This window comes from Micromys minutus (assembly GCF_963924665.1).
Source record: "Micromys minutus genome assembly, chromosome: X".
Lineage (NCBI taxonomy): Eukaryota > Metazoa > Chordata > Mammalia > Rodentia > Muridae > Micromys > Micromys minutus.
This window is the reverse complement of record NC_137970.1, coordinates 104,482,299-104,505,606: the sequence shown is the minus strand read 5'-3', so window position 1 is coordinate 104,505,606 and position 23,308 is coordinate 104,482,299. Positions and strand designations below refer to the sequence as shown.

General features: G+C 39.6%; 1 protein-coding gene across 1 annotated transcript in view; it reads left to right on the top strand.

The window, feature by feature from the left end:
• GPC4 (glypican 4) overlaps nt 1–23,308 on the top strand; it is a 107,550-nt gene that overhangs the window by 48,656 nt on the left and 35,586 nt on the right. The window contains exon 2 of the mRNA XM_080910978.1: nt 21,262–21,420. Coding sequence (XP_080767104.1) covers nt 21,262–21,420 — 159 coding nt within the window. The remainder of the gene's footprint in view (nt 1–21,261; nt 21,421–23,308) is intronic.

Here is a 23,308-nt window from a genome sequence, read left to right as displayed (position 1 = left end):
CCACACTAGACTCAGGAGCAGAGTGTGGTCATTTTTATCTTTGATGTTTGGCACTGTGCACCACTTCATTTAGTCAAACACTAAATGCTTGTTAATGGGCTAGAGATGGAGAGAGGCACAGCTGGGGAAAGGCAGGAATGTAAGCGTGATAATGGTGAGAAGTCCGAGTTGTGGGAAAGAGTTAAAGTTTTAGCAAATAGGTTGGAAATCACAGGATAGTCACCAAAATTACTACAGAAGGAGAAGAAAATACTAAATAACAGAGAACTTTTAGAAGTAGGAAAAAAAGGTCATTTCTTGACTGGGGGGCTAAAATTCAGCAGCTGTATCAGGGGAAATGCTTTGCCCAACTGCTGGACTAATGGATAAAAAGAATTTTTGGAGTGAAAAGACATCAACAAGCTCTATGACTTTCTTCACAAAGGCCAATTACTGCCTCCCACCATCATTTGAGGAAGACATTCAACCCACCCATGCCAGGCTCCTAAAATAACTTGATCATGTTTGCACTCAACTGTATTACGAGAGTGTCTTGTTATAGCCCGAGACTGTCTTGAATGGCTTTGTGACTAGGAAGCCCAGTTTTTAGCTGTGTTTGGAACACTGGATATTCTTAGATTTTCAGCTGCATTCACGTCTAGATATCTTGGGGATAATTCGTTGTGTTCCGATCCTGAGAGTTGGCTAAGTGTTCCCTCTACCGTTTTTGAAAGATGTAATTCACATGAAAGTTGTCAAGGCGGACGGTCTGCCTCTTTTTACAATTGTGAGCCTGTGTGTGTGTGTGCGTGTGTTAAAAGTTCAGAATGCAAACTTTCAGGTTGAAAACAGGAAGCAGTGACTAAATTTAAATGTTTTCTTACTTGAGGGATTAAAATCCTTGTTTTAGAGTGCTTTGTGTTTTGGTTCCCTATCCCAATTTAAATTGCTTTGTTGTTTCTGGTACCCTGAGTAGTAGGAATGTCAGAAACAGTTTCTGCTATTAGCCTCCAATGCCAGTGGACTGGAGTTTCTTTTCGATGGCGTTTGATGGCTCAGACAGTCCAGCAACCCACTCCTGGATAAATGCTAAAGAATATTCGAACCCTAGCTTATTATGACATTGGACAGTCATATGGGTTCCGTATTCTAAAGAAGTTACTAATATTTTATCAAAAATAAAATATATAATATCAACATGTTTGAGATAAAGGAAAGGCTTGGAGGTGGGAGTACATGTATTTTTAGCAGCATTAGGCCAATGGGTTATTCAGAAAAGGCAACTTCAGAGCAGTAGAATGTTGCATGTCTGTTTAACGCTAGTATATGTGGGTGTGGAGGGGGGAGGGTGGCCACCAATAGTCTGGGCCTTCTGTTGGAGGTGATAGGAATGATTTGAGCCTGGTGATAAACAGTCCTGTGAGTAAAAGAAAAGTCACAGAATTGTACATTGACTATAGGGAAATTGTGAGTTAAGTTTACATTTGAAAAATGTCAGATGTGGCAAGCAAGCAACATACCTAACAGCACATTACTCTCTCAAATCCTACTTTTTGATTGGCATTATTCTAATGCCCAGTATTGACTAATGCAGCCTTAAAAAAATGTTACGTGGGCTGGAAAGATGGAATGCTTCAGTGGTTAAGAGCACTGGCTGCTCTTCCAGAGGATCCGGGTTAGATTCCTAGCACCCACATAGCAGGTCTGTGACTATTTCTAGGGATCTTGGCTTTTCTTTCACTGGTCACAGGATGGAGAACAAGAGACCAATGTTTATACCCAGATTGAATGTGGTGTGATGTTATATAAGTTTACTTCCACTTGCCTTTACAGTTTCTTAAAGAATTTCATCTGAATTCTTAAGCTCCCTCTGTGACTCGGTGGTTTGAAACCCAGAGAGCAGTCATTCACACACAGCCAGTGTTCCTATATCCATCCCTAGAATGTAGAGGGAAATACTGAGAGCTGGGAAGTGAGAGAAATGGGGAGAGCATCCTTTTTCCTTTGACCAAGTTGAGATGTTTAGGGGAGGGTGAGCACGAATGGAAACACATCTTTCAAAACAAAACAAAGCAAAAAAAAAAAAAAAAAATCAAACCTTCTCCCCAGTGTAGTGCAGTTAAAACAGGCAAACATTTCCAGTTCTTTGTTGCCAGAGCTGTTGCCACTAGGCTGGCTCAGCTATCTGACTCACCTACTTTCTGTGGTGGGAACAGCTGGAGGAGGAGGCAGGGAGCCTTGAGGACCACAGCAGTGCTCGCTCTTCCCTCGGAGAGGGAACAAGGAGTTTACAAGCTTTCACTGAGAAGTCGGCATTGTGCAGCTTCTCATGAAATAAATACTGTGTGGCTGCACAGAGGATGCTTGTTCCTTCCAGAAATGCTGGCAGGATTGTAAGCTTTTCATCCATCCTGTAGCGAGGCATCACTTTGGTGCTTTTAGTGTCTGATCCTGCTAAGAAGTAGGAAATGTTAAGAGGGCATTGTTCTCACGAAGCACTCTCCAAATATCAGTGCTAAGTGCCGTATATGACACCACACACACACACACACACACACACACACACACACACTTATGAAATGCCTTCTGAGATTGGGAGTGATGAGAGGTCATGCCCAAGTTTCATCTTACGTCAAGGCCACCTAAAACTAAAAAAAAAAAAAATCATAACTCATTCATTCTCATATACATTTGTATCATCTGTGTTTTCTGTTGGTTCCAGATAGGGCATGTGACATTTAGTAAATTGGCATTTAGAATGTAAAAGAGTGACTCACTGTTTTCTTTCCTGCCCCTTTCCCTGTCAGTCAATTCTTGAAGGGCTTTGCTTCCATCATGTGGAATTTAGAGTCCCTTTGTGCAAAGCCGGTTTTAACATCTCTTTTTCTCCTTGACCTTGGGGGCTTTCTCATGCACAGGAACATGACCAATATGACTCGAGCAGCTTAGTTTCTTCAAGAAGCCACTCTTTAGTCCTTCATGTCACTCAGACACCATTTCATTCCCAGGAGCACCCGCTCCATTTCATAGTGGGTAGGGGTGTGTTGTCCTGCTGCTGTGGGTGTGCGGTCAGAGAGTCACTCAATCCTCTCAAGTACTGTTCTCTTATTCTCTTCCTGCAGAATAAGTTCTGCTCCATTCACCATGCCCAAGTTGCCTCAAGAGGAATGCATTTAGCAGATGTGAAGTGTGTTCAGCAGATTTTTCTCTACCCACTTGAGAAATTGTGTGTTTGAAGAAATAATTTGAACCCACCCTAGAAATAAAACCGTATTATCATGTTCAATTAACTCTTCTTCTAAATGTTAGGGGATTAATTTTTTTTTTTTGTCCTTCATTTGCCTTGCTCTGTCAGTTAGTCCTCAGAGCTTGTGTCGCTGGAAAGGACATCACACTCAGATAGAAGGACCACTAATGTCTTCCCTTGGAACAGTTCTTAGATTCCAACAAACTGGTTTTCCTTCCAGAACCCTCCCATACACTTTTCTCTCAAACATGTCTAGAACTCTTGTGGAAACCTTTCAAAGTTGCACCTTGTGTTATGTATTTGCTTATGTCTTTAAAATTATGTTTTAGGGTAGATTTGCTCAGTGGTTAAAGATCTTGCCACCAAGCCTGATGAACTGAATTTGATTCATAGGACCCCTACAGGGAAGAAGGAGAGAACCCAACCCTACAAGTTGTCCTCTGACTGCCAAGGACATTTGCACACACACACACACACACACACACACACACACACACACACACACACACATGAATGTGCACACACACACAGCAAATAAAGATGATTACAATAAATAAATAAAACAATGTCTTAGGTGGCTGACAAGATTGGTTCAATCAATAGGGGCACTTGCTGCCAAGACCAACCACCTGAGTTCAATCCTGGGAACCCATGTAAGTGTATGCTGAAAGTTGTTTTCTGACTCCACGTGTACATGGATACTGTGGCATACATGCACATACATAAAACAAACAAATACACTGGACAAAGTCATGTCTCAGAGTGCAGATGTCTTCCTGTGTTTCTAGTACTTGGGAAGGTGGATCCTAGAAGATTAAGGATCAGCCTCCCCCCTCGCCCCACCCCCATGCACCTTTCCTGCTGATATTCGGCTCAGTGCCTGTGTCAGGCGCTGAATTTATCTCCGGTACCAGTAAACTAAAGTCTTAGTTCTTTTTCTTTCTCTGAAAAAAATACTTTGTGTAAGTTTTTTGGTTGTTGTTCCCAAAGATTACTCTTTAGATATCAAATTGTCTTTTTAAACATTTTCCAGGAAAATTGTTCCTAAAGTATTTGTTTTCCCACCTTATTAAAAAGGAGAAACAACAATCTGGTAAAGACTTGAAGTCATCATTATGAAAGTCAGCTAACAAATGCTGTTATAATGCAGTAACGGCCTTACAGCTCTTTGAAGTATGAGGAACTATGCGCCCCTAAGCTAAGTGGCCCCAGACTGTTCTGCTGCTGTCGCTTCTGCCTTCCTTTTCAGCTGTCACTTCTGCTGTCATTGATTTTGGTTCACTCTTTGTCCCTTTTCAACCCAGGGCAGAACTGAATGTCTAGAAGTCAGATGGCAGAGTTGGTTAAATATGCAACTGAAGTATTTGTGTGCAAAAGAAAAGGCTGTGTCTCAGAGGGTGGCTTCAGTCTTCTACAGTAAATTTCACAGGCTGAATGTTTCTTTTCCCCCCTTTGCTCTGGGGACGGGTGTTGGGGGGGGACTAAGGTTTGCTTTGTGTGGTGGCCCATCCCCAAATTTGAACCGATGCTGAGTCAGCCATTGCTATAGTTCCTTGTTGGTGTTATTTTTGCATACTGAACCTTAATTTCTTACTGTGTACATTTGCTAGCTCTTTTGTTTGTTTGTTTGAAGGAAATCATCAATAACCCAATCTTTTTCTTGAACCTCTGATCCCCGCCCCCATCCCATCTCTCTCTCTCTCTCTCTCTCTCTCTCTCTCTCTCTCTCTCTCTCTCTCTCTAAGTGTTTAAGGAAAGTTTAGTTATAATACGTGGTAAACTGCTACTGCCCTTTGTTGCCTCTTTAGCATTCTTCATAAACTGTCCTTAATTTGAATACTCTCCTTGCTCCACCGGGTCCTGTAGCTCAGGGTTAATATGTGAAGGTGAGTTTTCCCCTTTGCTAAAATTCTGGGTTCCCTCTTCCCCTTAACTTTCATTTTGCAAGTGTGCAGTGACTTCAACTTTCTGGTAAAGTTCACCAGCCTGCTTGATATGGAAATGAGTGCTCCTGGTTTCTACTTCCCAGGGTCCCTTCTGGAACCCTTCTTATGAATACGAATCACATTGACAAGCACCAGTCTCTTGGACACAGTAGCTGTTTGTAAAGACGGCCTACACATGTTGGCCAAACCAATTTCACCCTTGAGTTACCTCCAAACTGGCTGGTGGATACCATCTGGTCCCAGTGATTTATCTCCTCCTGGTTGTGCGATGAGATGCAGAGCATCATGGATACCAGTATTTGATCTAGTACCTCTGACCCGCTCAGTTCACTGTTCTGGTTAGAGAATGGGAGTCTCCTTAGAAGACAAAGAAGTCGTTCAGTCACTTGACCATCTCCTTTCTAGTCCCGTGACTGTGATGGAGTGGTTCCTCTAAATGGCTTCTCCCCTTGATAAGACAGAGACAGGAAGGGAGGGAGGGAGGGAGGGAGGGAAAGAGGAGAGAGAGAGAGAGAGAGAGAGAGAGAGAGAGAGAGAGAGAGAGAGAGAGAGAGAGAGAGAGAGAGAGAGAGAGAGAGAGAGACCCAGACAGATATAGAAGCTCTTACTGTGGGTTTTGGGATATCTGTAGAAATTGCTCCTGTCTAGTTTTGATTTTGTGTTTAATTTGCTAGGCCTTCTGTTTTCTTTTCTTTTTTTCTATTCCTAATCTGATGTCATTTTTTTCTTTTTATTAAAACAAAAACATAACTGCTTCTGTCTTTTTCTAAAAAGTAATTTTGACATTTATTTACTTGTGTGTGTGTGTGTGTGTGTGTGTGTGTGTGTGTGTGTGTGTGTGTACACATTAAAGGGCAGTTTTCTGGCATAGGTTCTTTTTCTACCATGTGGGTCTCAGATCTAACTCAGGTTGTCAGGCTTGGCAGCAATTACCTTTACCCACTGAGCCATCCCACTGGCCTGTCTTCTGCATTTTAAACATATTGAAAGGTTCTGTTCTTCATCTTACACCCTTAAAACCCCTATGTACTTAGGAACCCTTAAGCCCAAGGCCTTGCATACACATTCCCATACACATATATATTCTTTTTGAAGATTTATTATTATTTTTTTTAATTATGTGTAAATGTATGTAGGGTAGGTTATGTCCACATGGGAATCCAGAAGAGGGCATAGAATCCCCTGGAGCTTATACATTGTTGAATTTAATAATGCTGTAATTACAATCACATACTTGTTTATCCAGTTTCTTGGTGTCCTAAATCCTGGATCCTACTTGGGATCCAGGCCAGGGCACCTCTGAGGTCGCCTGCCTTTGTATACACCTATGAATTTGACAGAGATCTGTAAGACGAAAAGAAAGTATAAGGAAGTGATCAGGCAATAAGCTGACAGACGCTCTGAGATCCATAAACTCCTGTCAGCAACATCAAAGGGGGCGGGTGTAAAAAAGGTGCTTAAATGCTAACCAATTGTGTGGAGAGCTGTCATTTCCATCTTTGTTCCCTCTTCCTTTGATGTGATAAAGAACAAACTCCCTTCATCTCAGGGTGTTTTATTTATTTATATTTTAGTTTTTATTTGACATACATTTATCCTTAGTAGACAGTCTGAATTTCTGCATCACCTGCTTCGCCTCACAGAACATTTACCTCACAGAACAGAATGTTCTTTCAACAAAATGACTGCTATTAGGAAAAGAGTGGTCATTAGTCCTGGCAGTGCAGTAGCTACATTGTTTTTTTTTTTTTTTTTTTTTTTTTTTGCACACAAATTTTAAAAGGTCATGTGCATATTTAAATGAAATAACAGGAGTGTTCATTTTCATTTTTTTTCATTTTATTTATGAGTAAGAATATGCTATGATACAAAAGGAAAGTATGTAGAAACAGTTGGATATTGGCACGAAATTTATCCCCTAAGATATTAGGTCAAAATATAAACTTGCTGGCATGAGTCAACTTTTAATACTTTGTTTCTTCCAACTTTTTAACAATCGTTTTTAAAACTAAAGTTTCTATAGCCTATATTTCAAAAGGGACAGTTTTGCTTTTGAATAAAGTGAAATTATTAGTCTGTCATTAAAAATAAATGCTTTGAGGGTTAGAGAGATAGCTTAATGCTTCAAAGTGTGTATTGTTCTTGTGAAGGACCCACAACAGATAGTTCACGACTGTCTATAACTCTAGCTTGATGGAATCTCTGGCCTCTGGAGAACACTTAAGCACATTCCAGTATGTGAGCGTGCGTGTGTGAGCGAGTGTGCTTATTCATGCAACACATGCATATGTGTGCATGCAGGTGTGCACACACACAAACACACTTAAACATAGAAAAAAACAGGAAGCTGGACAATTGGATCAGTGGTTAAGAGCCCTGGTTGCTCTTCCCAAGGTCCTTAGTTCAGTTCCCAGCAACCACATGATAGCTCAGGATCTGATGCCTTCTTCTAGGGTTCAGGTGTATATGCAGAGAGAACATGCATATAAATAGATATTTTTTTTTAGCTACAAAACAAGTCTTTAAAAAATAGGCTTTTTAAAATAAGACAAAAACACATATTCATCAGCTCTCTCTGTTGCTTAGCAGGTATGGCTTGGGGATGAGATTAGAGCCCTACACTCGAGCCTCTTTGCTTCTCATAAAACATGCTGTCTCTGGCTTAATGAATATAATCACAGAATTTTAGCCACACTTTTAATTTAGTTTCAGCAAGTGCACTCTATGTAGTACACTTCTTGAACAGCTATCCCCGGGCTACTGATGTGTTAATTCAGGCTGGCGAAATGGCTGAGGGAAGCAGGGAGGAGGGAGGGTAAGGGCATTTCCTGCCGGACTTTTGAGTTCAGTTTCCCAGACTTCATACAACAGGAGAGAACTGAAACACTCAACTTGTCCTCTGACCTCCAGTGGAGACCCAAAGTGTGCCCACACTCATTTACACACACACACACAGACATTAAAAAATTAAACAGATGTAAAAAGAAATAGCACGCGCATGCTATTAGAATTTTAACTGCTAAGGAAAGGGAAAAAAGTTTTGTTTTACTTCTAGGGATAGAACTAAAGTTCTCACATGTGCTAAGCATGTGTTTTGCTCCTGCTTTTCCTTGTACAGGGTTTCTCTGTGTAGCCTTGGGTGTCCTGGAATTGAACTTGCTCTATAGACTGGGCTGGCCTCACACTCAGAGATCTGCCTGCCTCTACCACCCTGACCACTCCCTGTGTGCTCAGCCTGATTTTTTTTTTTTTTTTTTTTGAGGTATAGGGTGATTAGTTACTTTTCTCAGTGTTGTAGCAAAAATGCTTGACAAGCCTCTTGGGTTGACAGTTTGACAGCACCCATCATGGATGGGAAGGCATGACAGCCGCCTCCTGATCCTGCTTGTGTGGGAAGAAGGAAGAACTTGCTTCTCACAGGAAGCCAGAGAGGCTGGGCTTCCATGGTCTCTCCAGAGAGTCTGCTCAAGTGACTCCCGCTAGGCTCTTCTTCTAATAGGCTCACCCCAACTGTGTCACAATTGTGAGCAGTCAATTTACAATAAAAATCAAAACTCACAATGCTAGACAATTTTGTCTCAGCTTTTAAAATAGTTTTGCTGTCCTCCATTGAAACTCAGTAAATTGGGTATGGTAAATAAATGTATATGCTCCTGTAATACTACCTACGATGTAGGACTGTGTTATTTTGATTCAGTATTAGAATACAAGGTCAGATGGATTCCTAATGGGACATGGGGCAGTTACACTTCTAGTTAGTGTTTCCTTTAACCCCATGCTGCAGTGTTGGCATGTCCAAGCAGATAATTGTGGCATTGACAAGTATTAGCTTTAAAACGAGGCCAGGGTTTGGTTCAGTTGTTATTTCTTCTCATCCTTGAAGGCAGATTCTAAAAATTGCTCCTTCTTGGTTACCATGGGATCAGAGGAACTACACAGAGGAGGTCACTTCATTTTTTTTTTTTTAATTTTCCTTTGAAGTACTTTTAAGTATATTCTTAAAATATATCTTGAATGGCATATCATTATTCATTTCCACATCGGATAAAACGTATTCAAGGAGAGGAAGAAAAAACAAGTGTATTAAATGACTTATGCTTTTCTGCCAGAAGGGCCTGGTACAAAAGGCGGCCCTTGAATTTTCCGAATGAGGCTGTCTTTATTGCCCTTCTTCTCTAGGAAGGGTCATTTTAATAATTTTTGCTATCACATCAAAGACTCTCCATGATAATTACACTCAATAATTGCAGTAGTAATGCTGTGTGCCATCTGCAGGCTGTGTGGAATGGAAACTAGGGAGAAAAATAGATCACTGTGCTTGGTGGCAGTTATCATGGAACCCAAGGCTTTGGTGTCAGGTCACTGTTTACATCAGTTGGAGGTGGCTTTCCCATTACTGGTAGGCCTAGGTTGTGTACTCCCCGTTTCTATCTCTTTCTTTTGGCACATCCAGGCCTTTTTTTTTTTTTTTCTCTTAGTGACTACAGTCCTGAACCGCCTACTCTTCATGATCATAGCTCATCCTAAATTCCTAAATTGACAAAGGGGAGTGGTAGGTAACTGGAATGTCTTTGGGTTCAGATGATGATGATGACAATAATTGCTTTATGAATTAATAGTTGGCACATGACCTCCCTCCCCCACCAAGTTTATGGCAGTTTAGAGTAATACTACCAGCATGCACTCGCCCTGATGTTCTAAGTCATAGAAAACTGACTGATCGTCTGAGTTAGTGAGTAGTGGGCCTCAAGCTTGTCTGATGGCCAGACTTCTCAAGAGCCTTTGTGTGCATTAGATCCTATGGCAGATGCCACCATTCTTCAGCCATTCCAGTTTCAGCCCCCTTTCCCTTTATCTCTGACCGCAGTGGGACCGGAAACACATAGTCCTTCCTTTTTGCTGACCGGACAGTAATATAGTAAAGAGAACAGAGTCACCTCTAGTGCACTGTCTGTGTACTTGCACTGGCTCTGTGGTTGTGTAGCGATTGAAGAGCCCCCGTCTGGTTATATGTGTATCTGAAGATTGCCAGAAATTAAGCAGATCTGTAAGGACTTCAATGCATAGCAAATGAGTGTTTGTCTTTGTTCCCTGTAATTTCTGTTTTATTAGAAAACTATGATGATGGAGGAGGAGGATGTGAAACCCAGGGTCTTGTGTATGTACATGTACTAGGAAAGTGACCTACCACTAAACTATATCTCTAGCCAATGTGAATAGAGTTTTTTATGTAAGTAAACACATTAAGACCTTGATTTAGGTTCAAAGGTCTGCCTTCATACATTCCTTTTCATTTTCTCAAAGTAAGATCTTTCTGTGAAGCCCTGGCTGGCTTGGTACTCACTATGTAGAGTAAGCTGCCCTTAAACTCATTTGAGATCCAATGCCTCTGCCTCTCAAGTGCTAGAATTAAAGGCGTGCACCATACCTAGTGCACCATACCTTTTTGTTTCCATTGGACTTTGGAGATGAATTGGCTAATATATACCTTGCATTTATTTGTCTTAAGATATCCTTTTATTGGAGCATTACAGGTCTCAGGAAAAAAAAAACAATGCCCATATTTGTGGTGGTAGAGAGGGTATCGTAAGCAAACTATATTACATATTTGTGTTTTTCTACAGTGTCAACATCTGATTAAGTAGTAAGCACATAAAGACTATCAATCACATTGCTTTTCAATCCACTAGATTTTCCTAGTTTTCAAATTTCATTTGCTACTCGTTGATATAGGCAGTTTTAATCAGATCACATTGCACATCACAAAATTACATGTAAGTACATACCAACATTATGTTACAGAAAAGATGAAAGTGGGCAGCAGGTTTTGGGGGTGCAAATGTATGAGGTGGCAGCAGAGAGTTGATATACATACAATGTCAACATTTGATTGAATAGTAAACACATAAACATACATGCAGAACTGAGGTTCAGGCAGTTTCAAACGATCATTTTCTTTGTTCTGATTCACTTTTAGTTATTGTTTGAGACAAGGTCCCAGTGGAACCCAGTCTAGGCTCTAACTCTTAGCATAACTCCATGAAACTGGCCTAAAGTCCTGAGTATCTATTTTTGGCCCAATGGTGTTGTTTATAGGTGAGTATCACCACATATGGCTTCCTAGGTCCTAAGTAGGCTATATGCATGGAGAGCTACATGTACTTGAGCTACATGCATTCTAAGGATAGAAATAGATGTGTTTCTGTGCAAGTTTTCCTGGGCACAGGAAGTTTATGACAAAATCATTAGGCAATGAGTGGGTCAGTGTGCCTAGTTCTTAGTAGCTCACGTTTTTTAGTCTTGGGGTATTCTTGCTTGTATAGTCTAAGGTCAGGGGACTGGTATTTCATTCATCTGGTATGATTGATTGACAAGCCTGCATCTCTAGAGTTTTTGCTAAGATGAGAGAATATCCACAGGTTTACTTACTGCTTTAGTAAATTAATGTTTCTCTGGGGTCATCCGTGATCGCACAGATCTACTGGCTGCCAAAAAAAGGTTAAGTTGCTAATGGCCAGACTTCCCTGCCTTGAGGGATTTTCTTGACACTTTGAGCTTAGCCCTATATCTATCACCTTTCAGAAATGGACCTACCAAGGCCTTAGTCTGGTATGGTTGATAAGCCCTCTGTCTCTGGGGTTTCTGCAACCTACTCATGACTTGGAGATGACAGTTGAGATACTATTGAGCAACGAAGAAAAAAGTCATAGCCAGGAGTGTTTCTTCTTCAGGCCACTTTGTGTTTGTTGTTGAGGCTAGAACAGATGTGAGCAACTTTGGGACTGTGGGATTTTTGTGCTTTTCACTCATCCTCTCCAGAAGGAAACCTTGGAGATTGGGATGAAGGACAAAGGCGAAAAAATTCAGAAGCAAAACAGACTTGGAGAAAGTTGTGAGAAGTTAATTTCATAGGCACTTGTAACAAACACACTTAGAACTTCTGTATAGATACTTCTTTAATAATTTCAAGGTCATACATGGCTCTTTCAGATTACTATATGGTTCTGAAATCTATAGATGGATTTGGAATTGTATATCCTCAGACTTTTGTTCAACGAGTCCAAGTAAAAGTTACAAATTAGGATTTGAGTGAGATTCTCAGTGCCAACCAAAGTATGTGTCCTTGCCTCAGGGAATTAGTGACAGAAATATTCTTTCTTTACTGCCCTAGTTACCCCTCAGGACCCTAACATGTTTCCCTTGATGCTTTTAATAACACTGTTGGATTCTTGAGAGTTATTGGAGGGGTTTGGTGAAATTCTAGTATTGCTCTTTCATATTGTTCTGAGTGTGGATTGCTGTCCCTAGCATTGAATCCTAGATGTAGTGGTTATAAGTGTGGAAAACAGATGAGGTTGACTCAACTGGGCAAACCATTTGACATGCAGGAATTTAGATAGTTCTGGGTGCAATAATGAACATTTGTGATTCCAGAGCTTCTGAGATTACATGTGAAGTGAACACAAGAATTCCAGTGAACAATAAACATAGCACATGTACACTCCAAGAGTCAGCCCTCCTTCCCTCCTTCCTTCCCTCTCCCCCCTTCTTCTCTCCTCTCTCCTCCCCTTCTCTCCCTCCCCTCCCCCTCCCTCTCCCCTCCACTACACAAGGGTGATCTGGATGCCCAGACAATACAGTGCCAATGAAATAGCCCGACATAGTTCAATCAGCATACATTGCAGGCCATTCACTCTGGTTTGGCATAGGTCACTTTGCAGTTCAAATGGAGATCTAATATTCTTAGTTAGTAATTTAAGTTCTTAATTGTAAGTCATTTAACAAGTAATAAGGGTCCTGTTTAGTTTCAATGTGGAGTAAAATTTAAAACTGTTAAGAACTCACCAAAATGAAGGGTGGACTTTTAAAGTAACGGCACTATTTCTCCCAACTACACACACAGTGAAATATAATAAGGCTGATTGTAGAAATGTGTGTGTTTCTCTTTAGCCTCCTTTCTCTTACTTTGCAGGATTAGTAGACCTAAGAATAATCAGCAGTCTTAAACCTTCCAGAGCTGTATTTTGGCAAGGTTTTTGAAACATGCTAACTAGCTGTGTTTCTCCTACTGATTGGTAGGTGATCTCAAATCACAGATCTGCATAATAACTGTAATTTGTGTGCTTTATTATTGAAGTTTAGGTCAAATGACTTCAGGCTTTCAATGTGCATAGCACATTATATGCAGTAATTTCACTCCTTTTTGGAAGCAGGGAGGATGGATTAATGTATACGTTCTCCCACCTCCTGGGATTATCAAAACCTCTGTGATTTGCTTTCTTTGTTTCCATGAAGCAGACCATTGTGTGTTCCTCTGGGGTTTCTTAGGTGGCCTGGAAAGGCTGAACTTGTGTAACAACCTGTATTTTAGAATGCTTTGTAGCTACATATCCCATCTAGAAAGTGAACTGAAACTATTTTGATAATGCCTTAGACCAACAGCAAGGAATTGTTTTATGTTCACAACAAATAAAAATTAGAAAATGGGTAAGGTAGCAATTGAGAGATTAGGAAAATTGTCCAGCAAATAATAGCTTAATGTAGCTTTCTAATATTAGAATTACATCAAGTATTGGTCTTTTTTTAAAAAAAAAGCATGTTGAAAGCCATAACCATGGTGTCCCTGGCCGCCTGCCTGTCATATGTATTTATTATTAATTGTTTACTTTTTTAAGGCTCCTGTCTACTCTTCTCAAATTTAACTTTTTATTGTAGCAAATAATATAGTGATTTTTAGATATCCTATTGCCATGTATCTTCTTATTAATACCTGCCCTTTTAATAGACTGACTATTGTATCACCTTTACCCAAATCAGTTGTAATCACTCTAGAAAGAAACTGCACACTCTTTAATCATATATCCCACTTTCTACTCACCACCAGATCTCTTCTTAAACAACTGCTAATGAATTTTCTGTTCCTAGATTTGCTGATGTTAAACAATTCTTACAAATGGAATCTTGCATGGACTCATTGACAGGTTCCTTTTACTTTGCAATGCACGAACCTCAGTCAGGTTGTAACATATATCTCTGAATTTTACTTGTTCTTATGATTGGATAATATTCTGTTGTACAGATAGACTGCATTTTGTTGACCTATTTCTCTGTTGATGATAATTAGGTAGCGCTGCTTTGAATAGTGACGTGACAACTTGTGACTTAGATTTTTCTAGTGTCAGTACTACCTGTGACATTTATTGTGTTGTATCATGTTTCCTTATCCACTCAATGTTTGGTATTTTTGTTTTATCATCCCCCCCCTCACTTTGCTGCCATAGATGGGATTCATAGCTCATGGGTGTTCTATACTGACTATACATACAGTCCAGGACTTTGCTTTATTGCTTAAAAATAAAAAGCTTAAATCTCTATAAAAATCAGTGAGTTTCATCATGATGTCTTCAAAAATTCAACTCATGTGCTTTGCTTGAATCTATCTCCACTACGTTTAATTAACTCCCCTCTCTCCCCCTTGCCCCTAAGAATTCTCATTGCAAAACCTAGATATCCTTAACATATCTAGATTATGTAAAGGATTGGCTCTAGCTTAGTTCCATTGGCATGATGATCTTCATGTCTGTTTCTCTGAAAAATCACATAATTTTGTTCCTTGTGGCTGAAGAGAAACTCCAGAGTGTATGTATACCATATTGTCTCGTTCATTTATCTGTGGTTATATATATGCCTTGCCTGATTCCATATCTTGACTTTGCTTAGGGTGCCTCTTAAATGATTGCACTTGATTGCCATCTTCATACACACTACTCAACTACTGGGTATGTTTTTTTCCGCCATTTTTCTACCCTGTGTCAAAATAACTCCTTTGTCACCTAGTACAAGTTGTCAGAAATGTGACTGTATCTAGATTGTTGGCTGAGTAGATTTTGTTGCTTCACACCTGTAATCTTAGTAAGCACTTGAGAGACAGAAACATGAGGATCAGAAATTCAAGGTCATCCATGGTGACACCGTGAGAGGCCTGCTTGGGCTGTAGAAGATCCCTTTTAACACCTGGATCAGCAATAAAACATATTTTTTCATTTACGTTCTAAAGAACTCTTTCTCATGGGAAACAGCGTTTCTTTGAGAAACTGGTGCAAACTCATTGCCTCTTTTTACACTTAAAATCTCTCCCCTCTTTTTCCGTTCTCAATGCATTTCTTACCCTTAGCATTCAGTTTGGTATCTCTCCTTTTCCAACTGTGTTTGAGCAGACACTTTGCCTATGAATAGACAATGTGCTTTCACAGTCACATGGTGAGAGCCAAAGGTTTCTCCCTTCATTTAAGAACCCAAGTACTGGGGCTGGAGAGATGGCTCATGGGTTACGAGCACTGACTTCTCATTCAGAAGACCCTGGTTCAATGCACAGCACCCACATAACAGCTCACAACTGTCTGCAACTCCAGTTCCGGGGGATCTGACATACACACAGTCAAAACACCAGTGTACATAAATGAGATAAAGAGCTCAACTACCATTTACAACATGTTCCATGGGACTGAGTTAGGAGCCTCTGAGAGTGACTGATCTTTCCGTGCACTCATTTGTGCATTAGAGCCAGTCTTTGATGAGAGGAGAAGACAGATAAGCAAGAGAAAAAACACACTTCTCCAGACTGTTCATTTCAAGTTGCTGTTACTCTGTTACAGGACAGAAGAGGTGGCTAATATTCGGTGCCTTCTTTTTAAAACATTGATTTCAACTGCCTTAAAAAAGAACCAATAAACACTCAGCAAGATTTCATAGTAATTTCTTTTGATTGTCTTTGGCCTTGAAAACTAAGGCCAAAAAGAAATTACATAGAGCTGGTATGATTAAAAATGTTTGGCTCTTTCGAGAGTTTTTTTTTTTTTTAATGCTGTAGAGTTAAGCTTTAAAAGCATGGTTCATTGAATCTCAATTCAAGCCTCCTAGGACAGGGCTGGCCCACAAGAGAAAAAAAAAAAGTAATCAAGAGCCATGTACAAAAAGCAACTTAATTTAGTTGCTTCCTTAGAAAATCAGAAAGTATTCAGCTCACCTGCTTTTTAAATGAAGAACAAGGAACTCTGAACTAGAACTACCAAAAAAAAAAAAAAAAAAAAAAAAAAAAAAAACTAAATAAAAAAAAATCTACAGCTTTTCTGTTTTATAGTACATGCAGCTAAATGAGTGGGGTGTGGTTAAGAAAGAATAATAGGCAGAGTGAAGAAGGCAAGTTGAAAAGCAGATAGAACATATTAAAATGATGTATGTACATATGGATATGTATTTGGAATTATGGAAAGAGGAGATTGAATTCGGGACATGGTAGCATGTCAGACAAATGACAGTTGGAGATCCCATTTCTCTAGAAACTGCTTGAATCCAGAAGCATGTTTATTTCTTTCTCTTTTTTTTCTTTTTGGGTGGAGGTAGCAGACAGTGCTGGTTGTAGTTTTGAGAATATGTATCCAGTAATGATTATTTTAAAAAGTATGAGATTAATTTTCTTTTATGTGTATAAGGTTTTTTCCTTGCACATACGAATGTGTGCCACAGTCATGCCTAGTGCCTACAGAGGTCAGAAGAAGGTATCAGATATCCTGGAACTGGAGTTACTGGCAGATGTGAGCCAACATGTGGTTGCTGGGGACTGAACCGTGGCCCTCTGCAAGAACCGCCACTGTATGCAAGGTGGATGTGAGACTTGCATGGGACCCTAGTATACATGGCTTGTATGTAGTGCTGTCTCACACTGATGGGTCTCTTTCCCAAATCTGTTTATTTGTCACAGTGCTCTCATAGCTTAAAGGAGTTATGACATCTTTCTTAAACAAGAAGTAGATAAGATGATCAGGTTTTAAAAGGAGGTCTACCAGGAAGAAAAGGCATTTCCCACCGAACACAGCAAACATGGAAGCAGAAAACTATTTATATGTGCCCTGCCTTTCAGATAGGTCATTTTGCTGATTAAAGTATAATTAGAGTTCTTTTCTTTTTGATTTGTTTTCCATTTTCATCTCTTTGGTGTAGGGGATTGATCCCAGAGCCTTATACATGATAGGCAAACATTCTACCGGTGAGCCACATCCCTGACTATGAAATACTCAAGTTGAGGCTATCAAACAATGCCAAATAAGGGGAACAGATACAGTGGGGGACATACTGAGAAGAACAAACTGGATACATTTTAACTTGTGTCAGGGGGTGAGTTTGCATTTGGCCATTCTCAAAGAAACAGATTGCTTCAGAGTTAGGAAGAGAGTTCTTCCGAGAAAATGCAGATATTTTGTTGCTACACTGGGAAAGGGGAGTTGAAATGGGTTTCACACAGCCCTTCAATGAGCTGGGCTCTAGCACTGAGGATGGTGCTCTCCCCGAGGACCCACAGTTCAATTCCCAATACCCACATGGAGGCTCCCAGATACCTGTAACTCCAGTTCTAGGGTATCTAATGCTTTTAGGAGGGGGCTTCTGCAGGCACCTGGCACACACATGGTACCCAGGCATATATGCAGGCAAACCGCTCACACCATTGACAAAAATCAAAAAGTACTCAATTTTATAAGACACATAAGCATCTGAAAGATGGCTCAGTGAATAAAGATGGTACCAAGACAGACAGACACCCCCCCACACACACACACACATAGCCCAAGACATTAAATAAGGGTAAAACTTCTTTTTAAATGAGCCTTGTTGCTCCAGTGAGTTCTCCAAGATTCCTACTGGAACACAGCTATAATTCAAATGCACAAGACCGTGGCTCTCTTCCTCCTTGTTCTTCTCGGCAGCATTAACTGCTCATGTCCCTTAATCTTCAGTAGTTTCAGTATATCTTGGGGTTTAATTTACAAGTATGTCTTAGATTACACATTTCTTAGAGCTTTTGGCCAAAAATGTTGCACTAAATTTTCAGAGTACTTTTATAAATGGAAACAGCATAAGTGTTGTATGAAGGCTATATAGCCCAAAGAATTAGGACTCTTAAGAATGAAATCCCTCAGAGGAAGACGGCTGTGGCAATCAACATGTTATCTATGTTTCTACCTTGTTGCCTTACTTTATACAGGGCAAGCCTTTCTCACCAGTGAGTCTTCCTGGAAAGATCTAACATGAATGTACACGAATCGACTTTATTAGGCATTACCCAAGGAAATGTGCTCTATACTGTTCAAGTGTAAGCAGGCCCTCATAAGGTCTTGGTGAATGTGAGGAGGGTGGAGTGCATGGGGTTTTGTACTTCTCTTTGTAAACATTCAGCAAGGTTACTGGTAAAGCTTGAAGGATGTGTTGTGTCCTTAGTGTGATAAGTCCTATAGACAAGTTTGAATTTCTCAATGTCTGTCATCTTTTTCATTGGAGAAGAGGGTTCCTTCCCAATTTCTCACTACGTTCTGCCTTCTAGGTGTGTGTGTGTGTGTGTGTGTGTGTGTGTGTGTGTCCCACACACATGCCAATTGTTGAAGAAGGGGGTCTTTTGCTTTGGTATGTTTTCATAGCACTCAGTAATTCAATAGATCTATTTTATTTGTGTGAATCTCTTAAGACTGGATAGGCAACTGGACATGAAGGTGCCTTCAACTCAACATTTTGGAGGCAAAGATATACAGATGAGTTTGAGGCTAGCATGATGCCTTCCAGGTCATGCAGAGCCATGCAGTTGCCCTATCTTAAAAAATAGATTGGATTGATATGGCTATTTTTTCAGACTCCCAAGACTATATTTTTGCCTTGCAGATTTGATACATGACCAATGGAGTCTTTGTAGGGGCTTGAGAATCAGCTGGATCAAGCTGGCTTTGAACTCGCCGAGATCTGCCTATCTTTGCCTTCTGAGTGCTGGGATGAGATCAATATAGTGCTATATACCTGGGGGCCTGTATAGTGTTTTATATGTTTAGACTAATAGAGCTTCAAGCTTAAGAGCAGCAGACAGCTGTCACTGTGCTGTGTTCTAATACCAACAACCTGAAATAAGGGGGATGTTTTGGTCATAAGGAAGGGGTTTTTTCATTAAGCTGAACCTTAGCAACTGTCCCCATTGCTTTTCTTTTACTAACAAGATCCGAGATATTCTATAATCTCAACGCTAAACACTACTTTGCAATCTTTAAATCATTTTCCACTCTTAGTAGAGTTATCTATTATCCAATCTATTATCCAAGGCTTTCAGAAATCACTACAGAAACAGTTTCTAGATGGAGATTTGAAGATTGTCCTTTAATGCTGTGCACTGGAAAAAAAAAACGTAGTAACAGTCTCCATAAATTTTAATTGCAAATAATGATCAGGGATATCTTTATCTATCTCTCTCCATTTCTGTATCTATCTCAATCTATGTATGTATTTCTATCTATCTATCTATCTATCTATCTATCTATCTATCTATCTATCTATCTATCTATCTATCTATCTCCATCCATCCATCCATCCATCCAAAGTAAATAAGTATTTGTATCTAAGCATTCATAATCTAGCGTTAATCAACTGATGTGCCAACACTATTTGATGGTCAGCCTGCCTGCGCAACTCCAACTCTAACTCTCCTTTTGTGTCTGTGTTAGGAAAAGGCTTGTTTCATGAACGTACACAAAGGCCAAGCAGTAGAAAGATGCACTTGTCAATCCATGGCCCTTGGTTTTTTCAACACATCATTGTGAAGTTCCCAAGTCTGCAGGGGACCCCATTCCTGAGATTTCATTTTGAGATGAAGTCTCCCCATTATCCTCACCCACTCCAGTAGTTGGGACAATAGGTATTCACTTCAGCGCAGGCTTAGATACCAGAGCTCTTGGTAAGTTTCAGATCCTTCTTTGTTTTATGTAAGTGGACAACAATGGCAGAGCATTGGAAACAAGTCTTGCTAAAGGTGTTTACAATTTTAACAAACCTGCAAATATTGAACTGACTCAAGCCAGAGTACCTGATGTGGCTTAATTTTGAGCTTCATGGCACCTGTTGAGTCATTGTGAGGGATAAAGCTTTGGTTTCTTCAAAGCATAGTTTTCATAGATGAACCTATCCAAACCCTTACCTCTAAACTATGGGCAGCGTGTAGTTTTAAGAACATTGATACTTTTTGGGCTAGGTTGCTATGGAATGAGCCATCTGACACTTTTCTTAACTCCGGACTATATCACTACATAAAGAGCACATTTATTGGAAACCTTGGTTTATGAGAATATGAGGAATACACACACACATTAGGTGGTTATAGTCTGATAACCCGTCTAGAAAGTGACAATACAAAAATCTTTGACACAGAATGAATGACCTGTGATCACTTCTTCAAGATTTAGAATACATTCAGATTTTCCAATATGAATATTTTGCCTCTGTGCTGACAACCCCTTGAAATTCAACTACTTTAATTTCAAATTTGAATTTTAAAACTCTCTTTGCTTTCGCTCAGTAGAACTGATGCTTATAAATGTATATGTTGCTTTCTAAATATCTACTTAATTTATGATTGCTATCACAGATAATTATAAATTCTTCTGTTTCTTTTGAAATGTAAACTCTCATACTTTAAAAAAAAAACCCTCTTTTTTGCATGACTTACACCGTGTTTCACACAGACTCATAAGGAATTCACGAAAGAGTTGCTACCAAATGATGCTGTTCTTACTTTCCTGTAGTTAAGACATCTTCCGGATTTCAAAGCTTTTCTGGATTTTTTTAAAGGGGGACAGCTTTATTAGTTATTTTATTTTAATTTAGTTGATAAGTATGCTAAATATATTTTATATTGAAAGTGAAAATTTTAGTACAGTGTATCACAATTTCCATTTTTTTTACAATTTCCATTTTTAATGCTAATTTTAACTATATAATTTCATTAAATTATATAGAGGTTAGGTTTGGTTAATTTTGTGTGTGATCTATTTATTGGCAAGCTTTTTATAAATAATAAAGTTTTAGTAAAAAACAAAAGAAAAGAAAACATCAACCCAGGAGACCATTACCTTGTGCCATGTAACCTTTTAGATACATGCCATGTTTGAGTTTCTACCAAGAGCTTTCCTGGCTTAAATGAAGTGGAATATGCATCTGAAATCAAGCTTTTCTCTCTTGAACCTGATTGATATTGGTGATATAGATGGTCTTTTTACCTTCCAGGTGACCATTTGAAGATCTGTCCCCAGGATTATACATGCTGTTCTCAAGAGATGGAAGAGAAATACAGCCTTCAAAGTAAAGATGACTTCAAAACCGTGGTCAGTGAACAGTGCAATCATTTGCAAGCCATCTTTGCATCCCGTTACAAGAAGTTTGATGGTATGTGATCTAAGTTACATGGAAGATCTGACAGCTGTTTTGTTAGCTAAACAGTTGTACTGGCGTCTGTATCCTAGACATTATGGAAATACGGTCAAGGAGAATTTAAAAAATTGGATTAATGTAAATGCTTTCCTTTTCTTTCTTTGGGTGAATGCTCCATAGTGTTGTTGATGCAAATCACTCATAAAAAAAAAAAAAAAGACTTCCTAATAAAAAGTAGACACCTCAAAACTGTTTAAGTCTCTCACCCAATAAACAGATTCTACAGATCCTGGACTTCATTCTAAATTTCAAAAAGGATTGTCAACCAGAATTCTTAGAATCTACCTAAGCAACAGAATTGGTATCCGTGCAGCCAGTAACCTCGAAATGGCTACTAGTCCGTGGTCTTCACTAAGCTGGGTTCCCTCGCCAGGATCATTATTAGTTGAGGTCTGGTCTGGCATAGTCTTTCCTTGGAAAACCGCAGCAGAACCCTAAACCCTCTCACACGTATACTTCTTTTTATAGAAAGGAAGTTGGCAGACTTCAAGCCCTACCTAAGTCTGCACTACAGATAACAGATGCAAAGCTATACTATGTGGTCCCAAACACCCCAGGATTCCTTTCTGTGATGTTGCTCACTCATGATCATTGTGAAGTAGGCTTGATTTTAATCAGAACAATTTGCTTTGTGCCTGTTTTAAAGGTCCTTCTAATTACATAGTACCTTTGAAGCAGGCTTTTCCTGACACTATTCGTGGTAAGGAGTACAAGGCAAATTTTCTAGATGTGAAATGTCTTTGAGTTTCCCAGCAAAGGGCTGTTACCATGGTGAGAAGTTAGACCAAATTAGATTTGATAACAGCTGATAAGACAGTCCCCAACTATAGAACAGGTTATATTTCAGGCATTTATTTTGAGAGCTATTATTTGAAACTTTTTTTTTGTAACCAGTTTAATAAGTATTAGTAAGCTGTCCAGGCTAGAACTATAACACATTTAATTTGTAATGTAGCTGAACTTTAATACTGCCTGTATATTATAGTGTGTGCAACGGATCCTTTTCAATGTTTCCAGTACACTGTGTGCAATATGTATTTGGTGTTGTTTTTGCATGCTGAGGCTGGGGAAGGAAACCAGGATATCATCACACATGCTGCATATAGCCTTAACCTCTGACCTCCAATCTATGTGGTCTTAATTCTGTCTCCTTTACCTGGATGAGTGAAAATAAATATATGTATTTTTATATCCTCTTGATTAACCCCATCTTGGCATATCTAGCTCTTTCTATTAAATAGCATGTGCTGATACTTTGTGAAGATAGGTATTATTGGCAATGCTAGATCCCACCTGTCTCTAGGCCCCTGTTAGTTTTACTAATGAAAGCAATGACTTGTTCATACTCTCATTATCTGCCCTTTCTAAGTCCATCTAATTTTTTTTTTAATTTTTGAGAGGGAGGCCTGTGATTTGTGGTTTTGCTTTAGCTTCCCCATCGCTACAGCTAGCACTAGGTCTATTGGTCTGTTGGAAGCCATTGGGCTATGGGAAAATGAGGAATAAGTGTGCACTACCACACCCAGAAACAGTGAATGACTCTGGCATATGTGAGAGGTGAGTGCTTCAAAAATATCCACATGGGACTTTCATACCCAAATTAGACAGGAAACTTAAGTCCTGCTCCTATTGACAGCATGATGCAGTGGAGTTCCAAGCCACAAGTCCATATTCTCTTAAGTTACCTCGTTTATTGTTTTTTTTTTAAAGATGGAATACATCTGCAGGTTAATATAAAGCATTCAATATAGGTTTCAGCTTGAGGGTTGAGAGAAAGAGAAAGGTGCTCAGCAAAAAGAAGACATATCCAAGAGCATAGGTGTGGATTCTCAAAGAGAAAGCT